The sequence below is a fragment of the Pteropus medius genome, unplaced genomic scaffold (assembly GCF_902729225.1).
Source record: "Pteropus medius unplaced genomic scaffold, Ma_sr-lr_union100, whole genome shotgun sequence".
Classification (NCBI taxonomy): Eukaryota; Metazoa; Chordata; class Mammalia; order Chiroptera; family Pteropodidae; genus Pteropus; species Pteropus medius.
Window position 1 is genome coordinate 1,200,821 of NW_024342474.1, and position 11,684 is coordinate 1,212,504.

Sequence of the window (11,684 nt, forward strand, 5' to 3'; positions counted from 1 at the left end):
TGGCCGGGACCTGAGGTCGGAGTGACCAACCAGTGACCTCAGGCCCAGGCTGTGAGTTCTGGCCCAGAAGGTGTGGGGGTGTGGACTAAGTCCAGGTGGTGGTGGTGGGGGGGGTGTTGCATGGGGACTGTTTCTGGGCTCCAAACAGTCCATCTGCCTCTGAGTCCCATTCCAGCCCCCGCCAGCCCCCACCCCAGCCAGTCTCGCTGGCCAGGGGAAGAGGACCGTTCTCCGGCATGCTAACTAGGCTGGCAGGCTGTTTCCCGGGAAGACCTCACAGCTGGCCCAGTGGGGCAATGAACTCAGCATTATCCACCTCCTCAAGGGGCCTTTATTCCCTGCTCAGGGTGGGGGGTAAGGGAGGGGGACTCTGGGGGGGCCTGGCCCAGCTCTCCTTGATGCGTTTCCTGAACTCGGCTCTCATCCTGGCCAGAGGCCTGAGTGTAGTCCCCTCTGCCAGAGATGAGGGTTAAGGCGGGAGGACATCTTCTCCGTGTGGTTCCTCTCAGACTCTGTCCCTCCCTGCTCAGAGCCCTGGCATGCTTTCCTTATAACTCCATCCCAGTCCTGAACACACTTTGCCCTGCATTTGAGGTAGTGATGTACATCTGTGTTCCCAAGGGACAGAGGCTCCTGACGGGGCGTCTCGCTTCTCCTTGACACCCCAGTGCTACAGAGCTGGTCTCCCGTGCATGTCAGCCGAATAGCTTAGAATCAGCTCAAAACTGACTGAGCCCTGGTTTTGTCACTTGCCTGCTATGTTACCCAACCCTCTCTGAGGGTCGGTTTCCCCATCTATGAAACGATAGTATTAGTGGTACCTACTTTGTCATATTGTGGAGAGGATTAAATAAGATGACACATGGAAAGAACTGATTTATCACAGTTCCCAGCACATACCGAGCCCACAAGAAGCTGGTGTTACCATTCCCAACTTCTCCTTGAAGAACGAGGTGGGAGAATGGCTTAGGAGCAAGGGGAGACTGGTGGGGGTAAAGGGACAGGGCAAAGAGGTCCTGGATGGAGTAACTTCATGAGTCGACTGGGCCGAAATCAGCTCCCACAAGTCGCCCTAGCCATCCCCCTGCCTCGGCTTTCTAACTCTATCATCCTGAGCAATCTTTAGGTGCCTCTGACCTCTAAGGACACCTGCTGAAAGTCTTACTTGAGATCTAACCACAAGGGAGGCTGTGTCTTTAGAGAATGGAGGTGGAGGCTGGGCTCTCTCTGCCCTGCCCTGCCCTGCCCTGCCCAACCTGTCCTCCAATACCTCTGCTGATAACCACCTCCAAGCTACCACTATACCGAGGGCACCCCACATACACTCTTCCTATCTGGGAGCCCGGTGGTTAGGAGTTGGAGATGGGTGGGGTGATGGATTCCAAGGACCAAGAGTGTCCCAGAGAGCAGAGGAGCAGAAAGGTTAAAAAAAAACCAGCTCTGGGCTTCTGGGAGGAGGGAGAGGAAGATAAAGAGAAAAACATATCAGTGTCCCCTAAATGCCCCATCCTTTTCCATCATTCTCAGTCAGCAAAGCCAGGAGTGCTGTTGCCCGGCCAGAGTAACCAAAACAGCAAGGGCTTTGGCCCTGAGGGCTGGAGGAGGGGCACGCTGGACGGGCAGCCTAGGGGGCTGGGTGAGGGGTGATAAAATGTGCTCCCTGCATCCTTCCTATACCCTCACCACAGGTACACAATGTTCTAGCAGTGACACACAGCCACCTCCCCCCAGGCACATGGACTATAGCTCAGAGTCTGAGTTGGATGAGGACTGATGCCGGGGAAAGAGGAGGAGCTCTAGGAAGGCTTCAGGGCCATGGAATTGGCCTCCCTCCTTCATTTACCCCTCGTTTTCTTTCCTCGCTCTTAGTCCCCAAGACTTGCAGCCCCAAGCAGTTTGCCTGCAGAGACCAGATTACCTGTATCTCAAAGGGCTGGCGGTGTGACGGTGAGAGAGACTGCCCAGATGGATCTGATGAGGCCCCTGAGATCTGTAAGTACTCTTCTGGGTCCCGTCCCACAAACCCTTGACTTATCTCTTCATTTTGGCCCAGGCTGTTTGGGATGAGGACAGCTGATCTCTAACCTGGTATAGACCTTGCTCTGTGATTGTTTGTCCATGACACAGCTAAAACTGTCCTCTCCCCACTTCAGAGTGCCCGGCATGGTGCCTGGTGTGCTAAGAAATGGCACATCCGATTGCTCCCTCAGTCGCTACCCTCCCCAAGCCTGCCAGAGACTGTGTTCTCTGCATCAGCAGCTTTGCTGGAAGAAGATCCAACCTCCCTTTTCTTTTACTTGTCCCACTTCTTCCCACCTCAGAGCCTCCTAACCCTTGCTGAGTGCCCCCAGGTCTGGCCAGGCTCCTTTCCTGTCCTCAGGCTCCCAGGCCAAAGGCCACCAACTCTTGCTCAGTCTCTGTACCAGAAGCCCCACCCCCGTGCATTTCCCGCCACGCACGCCTTCTCCTGCCCCCAGTAAATGGTGTAATCAGAGGCAGCTGTTTAAACTGGGAGAAAGGTCCCCGCCCAGCCTTTACCCTGCCAGTGGGGGGTGGGGGACTTACTGGCTGGACCCCAGAGTCCTGGGCATCTGGCAGAGTGCTGGGGTCTCCACCTTCAGCCTCTTCCCTGCGCGATTAATATGGGCCAGGGTCTACGTGCCCCTACATTCTTAGGTCTGTCTCTATTCTCTTTCTCAGGTTTATTCTGTTCCAGCCCCATCTCTTGTACTTTCCCCACTCCCTCACCCATAATTATCAGGAGTAATTTTAGGGCCAGAAAAGGAGCCAGCAGTTCTCTTGGCCTCACCCTCAAACCCTACCCTGGAGGAGTGGGGGCCAGGGATATTCTGCAAGTGTTTCTGTGGTGGGGGTGGTTCAGCCTGGATCATCTTCTTGTCTGATGCCACCTTTACGCCCCCACATTTCTGACCTGATGCTTGGTGTTCAGGGTTAAGAAAACTTTGTGGAAAAGCCAGATCTGGTGCTTTTTATCCATTCTTTCTTTAGTTTGATGCAAACTCCACCTTATAGACATCCCACACTGTCCCTACTCATACACACTCCCAGACCCTCCACACTCACACACATCCCCTCCTGGGTGCTGACTTGCCCACCCGACATACACAGACAAAGGCAGATGCTGGCATGGACATGATCTCACAGCAGCTCGGAGTCACCACTCAAATGGGAGATGCAGAAGCACAGCCTGCATTCAGACAGATGCCCTCAGACACACACAAACCCAGACTCACTCCCCAAAGGACATAGAAATGCACAGACTGAGGCCAGAAATACCAGCACGCATAGACACACAGATACACCCTCACTCCATACCCCACACCTCCCTCACCTGTGCATGCAGACTCCTCCCCAGGCACACGGTACAAGTTCACTCACATGCAGACACTCTGTCACTCACACACCCTGTCCAGATTTGGGAGCTAGTAGGCAGTAGTCTGCCTTTCAAATCATGGGCTCAACTGGTATCCTAGCCTGGGTGGCTTCCCAAAGATTCCCTGAGGAGATTTACCCTTCCCCCCTAGCCCACCTTCTTGGGCAGCAAAGGAAGTACCAGAGACATCACCAGTGGGCCACCACCTTCGACCCTTCCCAAATCCTTCCATCAGGCAGGCTGTTCTGAGGTTGGTGCTGTGAAATAGAAATATAATATAAGCCACATAGGCAATTTCAAAATTTTCTAGTAGCCACATTAAGAAAAGTAAAAATAACCAGTTGAAATTAATTTTCATTTTATTTTACCCAGTGTATCTAAAATATTATTTCAGTATATTATTCATATAAAAGTATTAATGAGATCTTTCTCATTCTTGTGTGTGTGTGTGTGTGTGTGTGTGTGTGTGTGTGTAGTATTAAGTCTTCAAAAGCTAGTGTGTATTTTATACTTACATTTTGAACTAGATGCAATTCAAATGCTCGATAGCCCCCTGTGGCTGGTGCTGTGTACTGTACGGTGAGGTTCCGGAAGACCCGGTCCCACTCTCTCAGCCCCAGGCTCTGCGACCTGCGGAGCTATGGGAAGGAAGTGTTCTTTATTATTTGAGCTTCTCTGCCATGGACTCAGTTTTCCTCATCTCATCGGAACCTTTCACCTCTAACCTTGGCCTGTCCCCTGAGTGTACAATGTGGAGACATTGGGGTCCATAGGCGTAGGTTGTTTGGAGAATGGACTCTTGGCTGAAGGCCTTGTTCTCTTCTCCACCTGACTGTTCCCAGGTGTGTGACTGCTGTTAGGAATGGTGCAGAAGAAGTTTAGGTGGAAGAGGCTAACCAGCACTGAGGCTTCCTGAGACCTAAAAAAATGCAGATGTCTGCAACCCCAGTCTGCAATTTCCCACCTCCTCACCCAGTGAACAGCTGGCTAAATGGCCACTATAGCCAGCTTGGTCATGCTAACCTTTCCATCTGCTCCCAGGCCCACAGAGTAAGGCCCAGCGATGTCAGCCAAATGAGCACAATTGCCTGGGCACCGAGCTGTGTATCCTCATGTCCCGCCTCTGCAACGGAGTCCAGGACTGCATGGATGGTTCGGACGAGGGACCCCACTGCCGAGGTAAGGGCCCTTCCTCCTCTTCTATTTCAGGTGGATGCAGTGACCTCTCAGCCAGGCACCTGAGGGGTTTGGAGGCCTATTATCTAAGGACTATCCTCACACCTTCAGTGGGGATGAAGCCTTGTCCTGCATCCTTACACAGAATTGCCACCAGACAGCAGCCTAAATCCATGAGCCCTTTGGAGCTTGGTCAGCATCCCCGTGGGCCTCGGTGTGGGCCGTGGCCTGGGTACTTCTGTGTGTACTCAGACAAGTCACTACCCCTCTCCAGACCCCAGTTTCCCACCTGTAAAATGAGAGCTTTATACTAGATCAGTATTTTCATATATATATATTTTTAAGTAAATGGTGGGGTCCTTTCTCCAAATGGATTCTTACATGAAACATGAGTATGAACAGAGAAAAGCAGACGCTGTGGTAAAAGCTGAGGCTGGGGTCTGGAGCTTTGTTCACCTGCTTCCTCGGCCTGTGGGAGGAAGCACATCTGGATGCTGTTCACTCGGCAGGGAGTGTGGAACAAAGGAGTTTGTGGAAGAGTTTTATCCTCTCCTTTGGTTGATTTTCTATGTTTTTATCTGAAGCTCCTGGGATGGGTTGCGGAGTGTGGGCCTAGGGGCTGACTTCAGTTACCACACACATCCCATCTTATCAGCTGGTACATGTTCAAATTTGCTTCCTTTTGAGTACGTTTTCGGTTTCAAAAACAACAACAAAAAAAACCCCTCGAAAACCTGGGGTTTGAACTTACTTCTCTGATATTACAAAAGTTGGATCTCCTCATCTTCCTACCGCATATCCAGAAGAGAAACTCGTTTCTAGATTTTATGGAACAAATAATACTTCCTTCCTTTGTGGGGGAAGGCTGGGCAGGCAGCACATTTGGGTTCTCGGACGGAGGTGGGGAGGAAAAGGAATAGCTGGGGTGTGACCCCTCACCCCAGCTCCGCCTGGCAGGCTTAGTGCTTCTGAACGTCTTAGCATCTCGGCAGCTCTCACTCCTAAGTGGGGGTGCGAGGCAACTGGACAAAGGGGTCTTTGTGGCCAGGCCGCCTGGCCCCACGCAAGGCCATTAATTAGGTCGCTGGTCTGGGGGGGCAGCTGCTCCCACCTCTCCCCCGTCCTGTCTCATTCCCTTCTGTCTCCCCTGTGGAAGTGGGTCAGTGGCAGGAGAAAGATTAGAGAAGGATCCCGAGGGAACCAGTTTTGCTCCTCCTCCTGTCCTCCACCTGGACTTCACTTAGGCCTTCTCTTGGAGGCCTCCAGGGCCCAAGGGACAGGTTGGAGGGTGCTTCCAAGTTGGAGCTGGGATCCTACAGAGAAAACTTGCCTACTCTTCACCCTCAGCCCTAGAGTCAACATCGTAGTAACCGGGCAGTGAAGACAAGAGACGTATGAAGGAAATGAGACTCACTATCCGTGCTCCCTCTGAGCCCAACAAACTACCAAACCCCTCTCCAGGGGCACAGAGGGGCCGGAGCAGTCAGAGCAAGGAGATGTGGTTCTATATCATAATTGCTTGTGTGACCTTTAGCCTGTCTTATATACCCTCTCTGGGTCTCAGTTTCCCCACTTGTAAAATATAGCAGATGCTTCCTAAGCCTCTTCCGTCTCTGCCACTATAGGCCCTAAAGAGTTGATGGGAGGTGAGGGGGGGTTGCAGTCTGGGGGTGGCTGCCAGGTCTGGGGGCCTGAGTGTGTGTCATCTGCTCCCCACAGAGCTCCGAGGCAACTGTTCTCAGCTGGGCTGCCAGCACCACTGTGTCCCCACATTCAACGGGCCCACCTGCTACTGTAACAACAGCTTCCAACTGCAGGCAGATGGCAAGACCTGCAAAGGTGAGTGAGTGCAAGTGCTTGTGTGTTGATGGGGGAAGAGGGAGCCAGGGCCAGCAGGTCTGGCTGGGGCGGGAGAAAATCAGATGGAAAGTTCAAGAGAGGAGGCCTGGCTACACGCCCTGAAGCCTCCGGGCATGACGGTGAGCCCACTTCCTTCCACCAGACTTTTAAAAATTCATCTTAAACTTATATAGGTCATCTGTGAGTTTTCATGTAAAAAAAAATTAAAGCACTACAAAATCCTTTAGTTTTTTTTTACATGAAAACTCACATATGACCTATATAAGTTTAAGTTTGTCAAAGTCCACTTTGCCAAATCCTCCTCAGTTTCGGTTTCTTTCCCATCTCTGTGGAGGTCAGCTCTGTTACAAGTTTGCCATCTCTCTTTCCAGGCCTTTTTCTATGTATCCGTATGCACATACTCACAGAAAATCTAAGTGAAAGTACTCTTTATGTGCATGTCCTCTTTTTTACATAAATAACATACTGTACATGTCTGTTTTCAGTTTTTTCACTCAGTATATTCTAGAGATTTTTCCATCTTAATATGTAGAGATCTACCTTGTTATTTTAAAAAAACCACTGTGATGTATGACTGTTACCACAGTTTACTTGGCCATCGCCCTATTGAGGAGGAAAATGTGCCTAATTTCTCTCTGTTACGAACAATGCAAACTTTTCTGTTTTAAATTTGCCTCCCTTGAGTCTTTGCACAAATGTTACCTTCTCAGTGAGGCCATCCCTGGCCGCTCTAAAATCACACACTCAGCACCTGAATTCTCTATCCCCTTTCTCTGCTTAAATTTTTTTCCATAGCACTAGTCACTTTCCAGTGGACTAGCTCCTCAAAATATATAATTTACCTTTTTGTTTTATTTATTATTGTAATAACAGTATTTCATTTATTATCGGAATTTAAATTTCATGAGGGCGGCAGTTTGAATCTATTTTATTCACCGATGTATCTCCAGAGCCTAGGACAGTATTGGCATTTGTTGGAACTAAAGAAATACTTTCTGAACGAATGATGTGCACATATGTGGATATTTCTCTAGGGTAGATTCCAAGTCTGGACTTGCTAGGTGATAAAGTTTGCACATTTTTTGTTGAAATATATTCTGCAAAATTGTCCTCCAAAGTAGCTGAAGGGGTACACACGCCCAGTGGTAGTGTCCAGGGCACCTATTTTCCTGCCCTCGTTACACTGGAAATGACCATGCCCTTGCCCTTTCCTCGGCAGACTTTGATGAGTGCTCAGTATACGGCACCTGCAGCCAGCTCTGCACCAACACAGATGGCTCCTTCACATGCGGCTGTGTGGAAGGTTACCTGCTGCAGCCAGACAACCGCTCCTGCAAGGCCAAGAACGGTGGGTGGGGTCATGTGTGGCCACAATGCTAGGTACCCTCGGTGTCATTCCCTGATGGGGAGTGGCCTGAGAGGTCCTTGGGTCCCTTGCTACACTGACCCTCCTCTCCGTCTGCAGAGCCAGTAGACCGGCCCCCTGTGCTGCTGATTGCCAACTCTCAGAACATCCTGGCCACGTACCTGAGCGGGGCCCAGGTGTCCACCATCACACCCACCAGCACTCGGCAGACCACAGCCATGGACTTCAGCTATGCCAACGAGACTGTGTGCTGGGTGCACGTTGGGGACAGTGCTGCCCAGACGCAGCTCAAGTGTGCACGAATGCCTGGCCTGAAAGGCTTCGTGGATGAGCACACCATCAACATCTCCCTCAGCCTGCACCGTGAGTCACCTGCTCCCAGCTTGGAGGGCGGCGGAGGGCCGAGGAGGTGGAGCCTGACTAGGGCAGAGGCAGAGAGTTAGACAGGGTGACCCCTGTCTGGCATGGGAACCTAAACAAGAAGCCCCTGATGGAGGCCAGAGCAAGGGACTGCACATGCTGATAGTCGTTTGGGGCAGGGACAGTCTGCCTATGCTTTTCTGGCCCAGATCTGAGGAACACTTCATAGGAAAAACGAAGTGGTCAATTGCCAGAGACCAGGGACTGTTCCTTCTCCGAGAAAGGAGTGTTGGTTAAACTGCCAAGGGGTTTTCCCTTGCAGTGGGAGCCAAGACAAGAGAAAGAGGGGTCTTGAGCCTGCGGAGTCTTGCTGGGTTGTGGCCGAGGGCAAAGCAGCCAAAGCCTGGCTGGGTCTGTCTCCATGTCCCATAGTTTTCCTTTGAGGTGTCGCCGGAATGGACCCCCTGCTGCAGCATGGGTGTGGGGGTCCTAGGGCTGTTTCTGGAGACCTTTGTGGCACTAGATGAGACTAGAGAAGGAACCACGGGCACTGGAGCCACCTGAGCATTTTAGGATACCCCGGATGTTCCCAGGTTCCCTCCCTAGACTGTACTTTGTTATCTTAGGGGTAGAAGAAAGGGTGTCACTGAGGACGGGGCCAGGGCATAAATACAATGCGTGGAGCAGTCCTGCTTGGCTCAGATGCTATTATATAAACAAACAAAACATCTGGCATCATCACATTTCCAGAAAATGCACCACAGGGCTGAGGGAAAGATGGGGCCTATGGTTGGTCTGACCCACAGGGGAGAGTAACTTGATCTATGACCCTGGGTAAACAAAAATTCCTTGTCTCTACTTTGGTTTCTAATCTGCATAATGAGTTTGAGGTTGTCTGTCCAGACCAGATAAATTGAAGTGAAAGGCAGAGGTAACTGCAGAATGGCACATGAGAAGTTAAAAAATGTGAACCTTGGGCCTGCCTAGATCTTTAAGTTTCTTCATCAGGTCCTCATATGATTATCCCCACAGAAGACAAAGATCCCAGGAGGACACGGGGCTTAGTTCTGGGGGAGCAGGTGTTGCTCCGAGAGCCCTCGCCCTCTACGGCCTCATTGTATGGTCCACACCTTGCCTCCAGCTCCTGCAGAGCATCCCATTGATGTCCATGGGCTGTTGATGACCAGGACTCACCTGCAATTGAACATATGTCCTCCTTGGAGTGCTGAGCTGAGGGCTGCCCCACCTGGTTGGCTGAGCTCTTGGGCGGTGGGCAGCTCAAGGAATCCCATGGAGACAGGGTAGGATTGGGGCAAAACCCATAAGACAGCTGCCTCCTCTCTGCAACTTGTCGACTGCCCCACCCAACGGGCCTGTCTGGGCAAACAGCTCCAGCAGTTCCCTTCCTGGCCCTGAGGCCAGACCATGGGCTCGTGGGTAGGAGGCTGGCAGAGGGGTGGGGACGACGCTGTGCCCTGATGGGAGCCTTCTCAGCTTTTGCTCTGGCCTGGCCTCTTTCCTGCCTTCCTCCCCAAGAGAAGCAGGAAATAACCTCAGGCAGGTACCCCTCCCTTGGCAAACAGAGCTCTGCCTCCCAGACTGCTAGACTCATTGGGCCCCTCTGGGGCAGAGTCCAAGAGGCTAGAAGAGAACGAGGTTCTGGGGAGAAATGCTGGTGGGGTGAAGGAGTGGGTTCCTCTTGCCCCAGCCTCTGTTCCTTGCTCCCTGCCCTGCCCCTACCCCGTACCCCATGCCGCCTGAATGTCTGCCTGTCACCCTGAGGATGGTTGTTTTGCTCTCATCCCACAAACTAATTATGGGTCCTGAGCTGAGGATGTAGGAAGTGTCTTTCCCCTAGTGCCCTCCCCACATCCCCAGTTTATGCCCCTTCCCAGGAGAGGCCGAATGGTCTGCCCTGGTGTGTGGGGTGGCTGGTCCCAGGCACTCACCTGTGCAGTGGGCTGCCAGCCTGTAATTAGCTCCCCAAGGGGGATGAAGAAGAAAGGCTGCTGCATTCTCTGGCTTTCTCTCTGCTCTTGGGGGCAGGGGGAAGCCCTCCCTGCAGTCATCCCATTCTTGGCTGTGACTGTGACCTCCATCAGACCCCTGGGCTGAGCCCCATGCAGGAGGGAGGAGTCTGACCATTGAGAGGAGCTGGAGCCCAGAGGCCAAGAGGCCAAGAGAAGCCTGCCCGCTGGTATGGGAAGAAGTGGGAGCCTGCCTAAAAGAAAACTCTAGAAACAGAAATAGAATAGAAAGAAGGAAGGAGGCCAGGAAGTGAGCCTGTTTCACATGAGTCCTGAGGCATGTGTGAGCCAGGCCTGCTCTTAGTCCTGAGAGCCCCAGAGCTCCTCCCAGGCCCTGGGGCGGCCAGTGGTCACGCGATGCATCTTCAAGGAGAGGCTTGTGGAGTAGGCTCAGGACCCAAGCTCCTGCTTTCTCCTATCTTGACCCTAGTTCCATCCTTCCTTTTGTACTCAAGAGTGGAGGACATCCACTGATCAACATCCCCAAGCCTACGCTGCTGACCCTCCTCCTCCTCTCTGGATCTCTTCCCCATCCTCCTGGGAAGTCACCGCGGGGCCCGTCCTCCCCTCTGCTGCTGTCCCAGCAGGATGGGAGATCTTGGAGGGCTCTGATTCCATGACTGAGAACATCACGATGAGAGCCAGAAGATGCTTAGGGAGGACCAAGGCCAGCCCCTCAGTTTTTAATACTGCCATCTCCACAGCAGAGACACCTTGATTTTAGGTAGTACGTAGATGTGCATTTTTTATTATTATAGTTATGTTTTTATTTAATACTCATTAGGAAACTCCTATAACTAGCATATCAAATCTATGATTTCAAAGATTGTTTAGGATGAATCAAAATAAGTGAGCTGGTTTAATAGGTTAAACAATAGTGCAACTGTACATAAACATGGCAAGCATTTTGAAGGTGATACAGAAAAGACTGAAGTTCTAGAAAGTGTGGTCTGGAAGGGTCAACAGGCCTAGAAGTACCAGAGCCAGGCGTGGCGGACCCATCCTACCCCACCACCCTGACCACCCTCTCAGGAAACCTCAGGCCCTGTCAGTTCCCTTCAGGGCTGCCGCTGGGCAGAGCTGAAGGTCGAGTCTCCCGAACCCACCCTACCCCCAGCCCTGCATTGCCTAAGCTGCCATCTGACCTGTCCTCCTTCAGTTTTGAGGATATTTCCACTATTGAAAGAATGAGGGCAGACTGCAGGAGTGGATCCCTGGGAAGTTATGTGTGTGTGGTGAGGGGAAGTTTTGAGGTGACAAATAGAGGCCTTGAAGGAAATAAGGTTTGCTGAAGTCACTTAGTTTTGAACTGTGTATAAGGATGCTCTGGAGGGGCCCTCGGGAGTCTTAGCGTTTTCTACCCTGCACCGTGCTGCATGGAGAAGAAGGAGGTAGAGGCAGGGAGGCCCAGAATAGGCCCCCTGGGCTGCAGGCAGCAAGATTGCGAAATGGGTCCCCAATTCCAGCTGGCCCACTTCACTTTTCCTTTCCCTTCCTCTGC

At 51.9% G+C, this 11,684-nt stretch overlaps 1 protein-coding gene across 2 annotated transcripts in view; it reads left to right on the plus strand.

Moving 5' to 3' along the window:
* LRP1 (LDL receptor related protein 1) overlaps window positions 1–11,684 on the plus strand; it is an 83,968-nt gene that overhangs the window by 7,006 nt on the left and 65,278 nt on the right. For both annotated transcript variants that reach the window (XM_039865753.1, XM_039865754.1), the window contains exons 2-6: window positions 1,870–1,992; window positions 4,436–4,573; window positions 6,290–6,409; window positions 7,650–7,778; window positions 7,896–8,159. In XM_039865753.1, the coding sequence (XP_039721687.1) occupies window positions 1,870–1,992; window positions 4,436–4,573; window positions 6,290–6,409; window positions 7,650–7,778; window positions 7,896–8,159 (774 nt within the window). The remainder of the gene's footprint in view (window positions 1–1,869; window positions 1,993–4,435; window positions 4,574–6,289; window positions 6,410–7,649; window positions 7,779–7,895; window positions 8,160–11,684) is intronic.